The sequence below is a fragment of the Myotis nattereri genome (assembly GCF_964212035.1).
Source record: "Myotis nattereri genome assembly, chromosome: 9".
Classification (NCBI taxonomy): Eukaryota; Metazoa; Chordata; class Mammalia; order Chiroptera; family Vespertilionidae; genus Myotis; species Myotis nattereri.
The window spans coordinates 56985850-56995988 of NC_138084.1; the positions used below are offsets into that span (position 1 = coordinate 56985850).

The 10139-nt window shown below is 40.6% G+C and overlaps 1 protein-coding gene across 1 annotated transcript; it reads left to right on the top strand.

Moving 5' to 3' along the window:
- Positions 1-2441: 2441 nt before the first annotated feature.
- On the top strand, positions 2442-9165 carry LOC308525516 (tripartite motif-containing protein 64-like; the record flags this gene model as incomplete). The annotated part of the gene is made up of 6 exons (XM_081100317.1): positions 2442-2852; positions 3436-3531; positions 5245-5475; positions 6222-6244; positions 7161-7258; positions 8672-9165. The coding sequence occupies 6 exons, from the start codon at positions 2442-2444 to the stop codon at positions 9163-9165; spliced, it is 1353 nt and encodes a 450-aa protein (XP_080956443.1).
- Positions 9166-10139: the final 974 nt, after the last annotated feature.

The following is a 10139-nucleotide window of genomic DNA, read 5'->3' on the forward strand; positions in this document are numbered from 1 at the left end:
GTTCGATGCTTCTGTGTCTCTGGATCTATTTTTGTTCACCAGTATATGTTGTTCATTATATTCCACAAATGAGTGAGATCATGTGATATTGATCTTTCTCTGACTGGCTTATTTCGTTTAGCGTAATTCTCTCCAGGTTCATCCATGCTGTTGCAGATGGTAAGAGTTCTTTCTATTGTAAGCAGCATAGTATTCCATTGTGTAGATGTACCATGGTTTTCTAACCCACGCATCTGCTGATGGGCACTTAAGGTGTTCCCAAATCTTAGCTATTGTAAATTGCACTGCTATGAACATAATGGTGCAAATGTTCTTTCTGATTGGTGTTTCATGTTTCTTGGGATATATTCCTAAGAGTGGAATTACTGGAGTTTCTTCAAACAAATTAAAAATTGAACTCCCATTTGAACCAGGAAAACCTCTGAAATATTGTAAGTGGAATCCCAAGTACGCTAATGAGCAGTACGTGCATCGCAGCACTATTGGGAAATATGCTAGGGGTTATTGTCCTCTGAAGAGATATAGCATCAGAAGAGGCTGTAACATACTTTCCAATGTTCACCTGAAACCCAGTTCTGACCGAGATTAAAGCTGCTGCCTTCAGGCGGTTGCTACCAGCATGATGAGAAAGCCAAGTTGATAACTGGCTTAGGGCTGGGTCTGTTCTGGATGTTCCAGTCAGCATGGCTCATATCAGCTGAACATCAGATGACCAGGTGAGCCTCTTTGGGGCTGTTTTTCTTAAGTAGCTGTGCACATCTCTCTAGTTTCCCAAGGAGTCCTGAAAGCAATTTTGTAACTTGGTCACTCATCCCTTCAATCACACTGATGTCAAATAGAATTCATCAATGGTTGTTAATAACAAAGTCAGGCGGCTCTGCTCAGGATGTGCAGATGCCAGAATATGAAGGTAGTCTTGCGCTGGTCATGTTAAAATCCCTGTTACAGTTCAGATGGCTGTGTTGCTGCTTCTGCCCTGGGTTCTCAGAGCACCTCCCACCTGTCCCCACCCTGCCATGTGAGGTGTACTGAAGGTCCCTTTTTACTGACCTGGTACCATGGAGCATGGCACTTCTGTTAAATGATTTTCTACAGCATCTATAAGATGGGGACTAAAGTTAATAATACTGTATTGCATAATTAAAAGTTTCATGCATCTTATCACAAAACACATTTACATTCTGTTAGGGCAGTGGTCGACAAACTCATTAGTCAACAGAGTCAAATATCAACAGTACAACGATTGAAATTTCTTTTGAGAGCCAAATTTTTTAAACTTAAGCTATATAGGTAGGTACAGTGTTATTAACTTAATTAGGGTACTCCTAAGGTTTAGGAAGAGCCACACTCAAAGGGCCAAAGAGACAGGGAAACAACCAGACACTAACTTTAATAGCAAAACTATTAAAGTTAACTCGCGAGCCACAGTTTGCTGACCACTGTGTTAGGGTGTCAGCCCCCAGTGTTGTTTTCTGTAAGTTCTAAAATTAATCAGCCATCCTACTGCCCCAGGAATCCTACTATTCTATTACCTTTTTAAGATATAAGCCAATCCCAGCAAGTGGGTGTGGCCTTAGGTATAAAAGGCCAGTCTTTCCAGAGCCCACTTCACTTTGTCTCCTGGGTAGGCTGACGAAAGTCGGAGCTGCCAGTTGAGCGCAAAGAGTTCCTACGACTCTGATTTCGGAAGAACTTCCAGAGGTGAGTCCAATAATTTTAAAATCTGGTGAGTATGGGATTTAAAGTAAATATCTTCATGCCTATGTTCTCTTATACAAATTTATTTGTTGGAATGCATGGATCTTCTCCAAGGTAACAAGTAGATTTTTCTAGTTAATTGAATTGACATCAATATTTAAAATATCTGTGATTAGAGCATTACAATATATTGATATTTGCTATAATAGATTACTTGATTATTTTTAGTTTATTACCATATTACTAGTGGATTGTTTTAGGCCTTAAAAGAGATTTCGTCAGGTTTTGTGCAATTATGGAAATCATAAACTATCTAAAATGTTAAATATAATGTATGCATGTAAAAGTCTTCATACATATTAACCTAAAAAATTTGTGTTCAAATACTTAGAAAAACCTTGTTAAGACCATATTTACAGTCTCCAGGCTCCATTTGAAAACTTTGAAATATATCTGAACAATTGTAAGGCTTTCCAGGAAGTGGAAATGGACACATGGAAGAATATCAGAAATAAAGATGAACCAGTCACGCTTCCATTAACTGCATCTCTGGATATTCTAGTGTAGCGACAACATCCCAGTGTTTTTGTTTTCATTTTGGAAAAAAAAAAAAAAAAATTGATTCCAGAGAGATTTAAGGAGAGAGAGAGAGAAACGATCTTTCTTTCCTCATCTGTGAAGAAGAATGACTTTCTGTATCTCCCTCTCTCCTTTTGTCTTCCTTTTATTTTAATTTTAGAAACATGGATTCCGCCACCTTTGAAGTCTTGCAGAAGGAACTCACCTGCTCCATCTGCATGAACTACTTCCTAGACCCGGTCACCTTAGATTGTGGGCACAGCTTTTGCCGTCCCTGCCTGTTCCTCAGCTGGGATGCATCCCAGACTCCCATGTGCTGCCCTCATTGCAGACAAGTGTCGAAGAAGTCAGATTTGAAAACCAACACCCAACTCAGGAACATGGCTTCCCTGGCCAGACAGGCCAGAATTGAACCTGTCAACAGCTCTCCGGAGCAGATCTGTGAGGCACATGATGCTGCAAAGTGGGTCTTCTGTGACACTGACAAGAACCTGCTCTGTGGGCTCTGCTCTGATTCCCTGGAGCACATGCTTCACAGCCACCGCTCAACCCAACGGGCTGCTGAGGAATTTAGGGTAAGTGGTGCCTCTCGTGCAATTTGGTAGATGTCGGCTTCTAAGTGAGAGAGAAAGATGAGGATGATGATTAAAAAATGTATTGATGAGAATAGATCTGGTGGAACTGTTGATGTTTCAATGTAAATTCCAAAATATAAATGTATCCGGGCAGAGCTGTTGGCCAACATGGACACTACAACCAGAGCTGTGCTAAGCCTGTACTAAGGGAGATTTCCTTGAATATATTGTCTAAATATGTAGGATTGGTGCTATTGTGGGGCAGGTGGCTAGCACCAGGAACATTGGCTTCTGATGCAAGTTTGTTTTCTTCATAGTCAGGATCGATGAAAATCTGGGTGCCAATTTCTCAAGAAATGGTTATTTTCGGTAGGATCTCTCCAAACTCATTGTTATGTTTCTGTCACCGCTGATATTCAAAATATAAGAATAAAATGAGATTAATATGAAAAGATCAGACCTCTCCATTTTAACTCAGAGTGACAGTGTTTTCAATGTCTGCCTTTACTAGTAACCATAAAAAAGAGGATATAATTTCCAGTAACCATCTTAGGTGTCACTAAACTTCATCGTTATTTTGCAGGAGAAACTTCTCAAGAGGATGGGCTCCTTATGGAATATGACTAAACAACTGCAAAGCAATGTGAAGCTAGAAACTAGCAAAGCCGAGTCACTGGAGGTAAGAATGAATATGTTCTGTTTATTTTTTACTTTGATATATTTATGCAGATTGAGAAATTCTGGGTTATAGTTTTAGGTAAATTGAAGTTAATGAATAATGCTTAAATGATAATAGTTTCTGCCCAGGAAAAAGCAGTCATTTTAATATATATATATATATATATATATATATATATATATATATATATGGTAAAACAATGCATGCAGTTCACCCTCTGCACTCATGGAAGCTAGAGGAAAGAATGCTAATACAGGGGACTGTGGAACAGGGCGGGAGGCTAGGGTCCCAACTGCTTGCAGCCAAATATCCACATAAAACTTTTGACTTTCCCACAATTTCCTTATTTCTTCTTATCTATGAGGCATTGTTTGCAGGACCCAAGGGATACCAAATTCCAGGGATATTCAAGTTCTTTATATAAAATTGTGTAAAACAATGCATACAGTTGACCTTCTGCATTAATGGATTTGCAACATCAGGTAAAATATATCATCTTTGGTCTGCCCCGGCAAGAATCTTCAAGGAAACCTGCACACATAGATGTTGTTCAAGGGTCAATCAGCTGTGTGTATGCAAGGCTTGAGAGGTATTCCCAGTATAACTTTGAAGGTTTGATAAATCTTTTCAGAAACAGAGTATACGTCAAAACCACACTAAGTTTGACTGTGAAGGAGAGGAGAAAAATAAAGTAGGATCAAGAGAAAAAAAATAGAGAATTTAAAAAATTCTGTATATTATGGTGTATACTTAAATATTTTTAAATACTTAATAAAAAAAATCAAGCAAAGGAGCAATAGAAAAAGAAGGTAAAGGAGAAGAAATAATAGATGGAGTAAGAACTGTGAAGAAGCATTCCAGGGACCCTTTATTTATTTATTTACTAGAGGCCCAATGCATGAATTTGTGCACCAGTAGGGTCCCTCGGCCTGGTCTGCGGGATCAGGCCAAAATTGGGTCTTAGATATCCCCCGAGGGGTCCCAGATTTTGAGAGGGCTCAGGCCAGGCTCAGGGACCCCACCAGTGCACGACTGGGGCCGGAGAGAGATGCAGGAGGTTGGCCAGCCAGGGAGGGACTGTGGGAGGGCTCCTGGGCATGTCCGGCCTGTCTCTCTCAGTCCTGATCAGCCAGACCCCAGCAGCAAGCTAATCTATGGGTTGGAGTGTCTGCCCTCTGGTGGTCAGTGCATGTCATAGCAAGTGGTTGAGCGGCCTTATCATATCATTAGCATATTACGCTTTGATTGGTTAAACAGCCAACCAGTCGACCAAACACTTAGCATATTAGGTTTTTGTTATATAGGATTTTAAAATTTTTATTGGTTTGAGAGAAAGGGTGAGAGACACAGGAACATCAATGATGAGAGAGAATCATTGTTGGGCTGCCTCCCTAACCACCTCTACTGCAGATCGAGCCTTAAACCCTGGCATGTGCCCTGATCTGGAATTGAACCGTGGCCTCCTGGTTCATAGTGGAAACTCAACCACTGAGCCACACAGGCTTGGCTAGAATTGGAGCCTTAAGAGGGCTTGATTTAATAAGAAAAGAGACTAGGAACATAGGATCAGGGTGAACAGAAGGGCTTGCAAATACTCAAGACACTTTGAGGTATGAGGCAAAAAGTTTCTTGATGAGACTAAGGGAAAAATGGAAGTTTGACAATCTTTATAGAGTGAGAATGTGTAATCCTTTGGATCCTCTATCTGTGCAGGAGTATGTGGCCCTTAGGAAGGCGATGATCAAAGCTGAATATCAGAAGATTCATCAATTTCTCTATGAGGAGGAGCACCTCCATCTGCATGTTATGGAGAAAGAAGCAAAGGAGATCTACGATAAACTGGAGGAAAGCAGAGTCAGAATGACCCAACAGTTAGAAAGCCAGAGAGAAATGTTCACAGAGCTGAAGGACATCTGCCAGAAGTCAGATGTGGAGCTGCTCCAGGTGAGAGGGGAAGGTCCATCAGTTGAGACTGGAATCCTTTTCTGGACAATGTGGCTATGATGCCTGCATGCACCATTAGCCTCAGCTAAGTGATTCTGCTCCTGGACGCCCATCATGGTGTCCATCCAGTCAGTCACTTATTTTCTTGTATCCTGGTAATCTTTGGGAGCTCTTTGCCTAAATAGCTGACATATGATAATGTGATTTCAGTGTAATCTGAAGCACCACCTTCACAGACAGATTGTCCAAATGCAGTCAATCTCTCAGCATGGCAACATTACCTTTGCTGTGATAATTTTCTATTTGCATTCACCTAATCTACTGTCTCTCTCTGTTACTGCCATAAAAGCAACTTGCTAAAGACATTGAGGTTTTGACCTTTGCCTAGGCATGAGTTCTAGAATTTGACAATCAATTTTAAAGCTCTCTCTGTTTTTCATTGGATGCCCTGTTTTGATTTTATTGTTACAAATGGTCAGATCTCTCCTTGGGAATAACAGGGGGCAATGAGTGATATTGGAAACCTAGATCTGGTTGCATCACTTCACTTCTCTGCCTGGCTTCCTGACATCCTCAGAACACCTTGAGGAAGCTCTGGGTGTTTTAGTTGAAGTGCTGTTATTAAGATGGCCTCTGGTTTTTCCTTAAAGGGGAATAGGAAAAAGTACATTATTAAAACAAACTTGAGAAAATATGTAAAAGGACATAATTTGTATGTTTACCTTCTTTTTCTATTTGTTTTGCAGGATTTGGGAACTGTGATGGAAAGGTGAGCTTACACTAATTCTTTCTGAGAAAGTCATTCTCTTCTGGGTGAGGGAGCTGTACATGTTTTGACTATGCTCTGTAGGTATTTCCTGTTTTCTTTCAAAAATGGCCCTGAGGTCTTCTGGTCTCAGAAGTTTCCTTTCCATGTGGTTTATTTCATATGTACCTAAAACATCTGAGCTTCTGAGTTTTCTTCCAGCTCCTCTCCCCATCCTCTTCCTATTTAGTACAATAAACGTTACAGGAGTGATTTTTTTAAGGTATCACAGAAAAGGTACCTACACAGCACAGGTGGAAGGTGCAAAGAGCAGGAACAGGAGCTTTGCTATGAATGTATGGTGGTTGATTTTCTTCCCAGGACTAGCAATGACTCAGCCTGTTCCATCACTGCAGGTCAGAGCTCAGGGGAATGGACGTCCTGGTGCCCCCTAAGAAGTAAGATCTTTAAGAGCAGAGCTGCCAAGTGGAAGTTAGGTTTTCTTACTTGAGGGAAAAAAATAAAAGAGCAGAGCTGTATGGCTCTATGGACTCTCCCCTTTCAGACACTGAATATCTCATTGGTGACAACTCTGAGACTCAAGTCCCAAAGGCTCTGTCTGGATGTTCTGCTCCCTGTCAGATACCCAGGGGTTTGCATTCTCTGGGGTGGAGTAGATGGAGAAAATGATTGTCAATCATTTTAGAAATGCAATAATATCTGAGGAGAATTGGGAAGTTGACATGTGATATAATTGATAAATTTAGAAAAAAATTAGGTAACATTTCTTATATCCCTAAGAGGGTAGACTATAATGTATACCCCATTAGCTCAGAGTGGGAGGATCCTGATGAAATATCCTGGATGAAAAGCTATGACATTTAGAGTGGTTGTATGACTAACTTTTGCCTCCAAATGCCACTGATGTCATTGTTTATAGGACTGAATTGGTGCAGAATCAAACAACTCAACTAGTGAATCCCGACCTCACTTCCTGGTGCAGCACTGGACTCCTGGACATGCTGAGCAGGTTCAAAGGTAAGCGCAAGCCCTATGGCATCAGGCCTCAATTTATTTGTGGTTCTTAGGCTTACAGGTTCATTTTCTATTTTAACTTTATCTTTTCTGTCATAAAGGCAGTCCATCACTTTCCAAAATTAGTATCTTCTTCCAATATATAGTCATATCACAATGAACTTTGCAACTTATTGAAAATACAAAGCAAGATACCTATATTTATTGATGTTTGGAATACATAGAGTAAGAGAAGAGCAATGAGGTTGACCATGTGGTCTCGAGGTGATAGAATATTTAGTTCTCAGATTAGCCATCAATATTGTATGTTTACTCAGTTACCCCGCTATTAAATGTTTACATATGACACTGATGAATTTAAATCTGTTGTATATTGTAAGTGCATATATCATGCATTTCACTGAGAATATTTATTATTTATGAAATCAGAAAGTCCAAAAAGGGACTGAAAATGTTATAAGCAGAATAATTTTAGAGCTGTTAGATCAATGTCAAAACCACTGACAGAGAAGGATCTGTGACTGGGGTCCAATCATATTAGGCTCATAGTAGAGAGCAGGTCTAAACACACAGAGATGAAATTGAGATTAGACTGAATGCAGGGTCTGCACAGATAATGAAAATCCCAAGCATTATCTTCAACAATTACTAATTTATGCATAATATGTATTTCCATCAAATATTTAGATTCTTGAATATGTAGCTGATGACACTTATATTCCAACTAGAGGCCCGATGCATGAAATTCCTGCAAGGGGCTCAGCCTTCCCAGCCCCAGCTTGGTCTAGATAGAAGGTCATCTGGACAGTTGTTCTGCTGTTCGGTCTAATTAGCATATTAACTCTATTATATAGGACTAGTAACCAGATGCGAGAAATTAGTGCAAGAGTAGGCCTTCCTTCCTCTGGCTGCTTTTCCCTCTGGCACCTGGGACCTGAGTTTCCCTTGCAGCCCTGGCTTTGTCTGAAAGGTTGTCCAGAAGGACATCAAAAGGACATCTGGTCTAATTAGCATCTTACTCTTTTATTATTATAGATAACAACTCACATAATAGCAAAGTGCTGTCTATTTCTTAAATAGTGTCAAGGACAATTAACACAAGAAGAGTTTTCTAAAGGAAAGAAAAGGTTTTATGTGTGACTTGAAACAACCCAGAGGTTGACACTAAATCTCTGCTTCACACAGTCACACCCTTGGTGATATGTGCAGAGGTTCTGTTTTCTTCTTCTGTGTACTGTGAAGGACTTCCATGTGCTGTAGAGGTAGTGATAACACTTGCTCTTTGTAGATGAGCCAGTCTGCACTGTCTTTGCTTTCTTTATTTTGTACTTCCTTGGAGGAGGGACAAATGAAGAGGCTCTGCTCCTCAGGCCATGGAAATTCCATTTATTGACCTGATTTTGCCTCTTTTTGCAGTGGATAATGTCCTGCATCCTGGAACCATCGGTCACCTCATGAGCCTTTCTGAGGACGTGAAGGGTGTGCTGTTTGGAAATAACAATCACAGCATGTCCAGGGAGCCTCAGAGAGTGCGGAGTCTTGCTGCATGGGGAAATCATACCTTCATCTCGGGTAGACATTACTGGGAGGTAGATGTGCCACGCTCCTCGGGTTGGATTCTGGGAGTGTGTAAAGATATCCTCATAAGAGAGAATGATTTCATTATTGATTTTGAAGAAGCATCTCTTCTATTTGCCTTGAAGCTTAATGATCATTATTATCTCTCCACTAACCGCCCACTCTTAGTTCATCATGTGAAAATGCCTGTGGGTAAGATTGGAGTGTTTCTGGATTATGACAAAGGTACTGTGAGCTTCCATGATGCTGCCGATGGTTCCCTCTTATGCAGTTTGGCTTCTTCCTCCTTCTCTTTCCCTCTGAAGCCTTTCCGTTGCGTTAATATTTCATGAGAAGTTAAGTCTTGCCCTAGCTGGTTTGGCTCAATGGATAGAGCATTGACCTGTGGACTAAAGGGTTCCAGGTTCAATTCCAGTCAAGGGCACATGCCTGGGTTGCAGGCTCACTCCCCAGTAGGGGGTGTGAAGGAGGCAGCCAATTAATGATTCTCTCTCATCATTGATGTTTCTATCTTTCCCTCTCCCTTCCTCTCTGAAATCAAAAAAAATCTATTTTAAAAAAAGTGAATTAGATTTAAAAATAAGAGAAAAGTTAAGACTTGGCCATTTTTTTGATGAATTTCCATGTCTCTGGAAACTATTTTTATGAAATATCCTGTGAAGCACCAGGGCGATACCTAGCACATTGCAATTTAAGGGAATGCAATTATTGTATGTTTATAAAATGGCATCACCACATTAAATGTTTAAATTTGCTTATAAACTATCTTTTCAGTTTTCTCACATATATATAATAAATAATTAAGGCCCAGTGCATGAAATTTGTGCACTGGGGGGGGGGGGGTTTGTTCCTCAGCCCATCCTGCCCCCTCTCACAGACTGGGAGCCCTCAGGGGATGTCCTACTGATGTAGGTGCCCAGGCTGATCAGGGGAAGGCACCAGCCCCATCACCCCGCTGCTGCTGCCACTGCCAGCCACCGCAGCCATCAAGGTGTTTTCATCAACACGGACTCCAGTCCACAGTGATATATACTTCAATGTTATTCGTATTCTCTACTAGACAGAAATTCACAGGATGATCAGAGCAGTACTCTCCTCATCTTCCTTCATATCTCTGTCTAGAGCTACATTTATTCATACATTACACTGTCTATATGTTAAGTACATAATGCTATATCATTATCTTCATATCTCAATATCAGTCCCTGGCTTTCCCTCTATTAATATAGCTGTGAAGCCCTGTGTCATTTCCCCACACCTATCTTACAATTCACCCTCTTTACAGCTGTGATTAACCTATTGATTA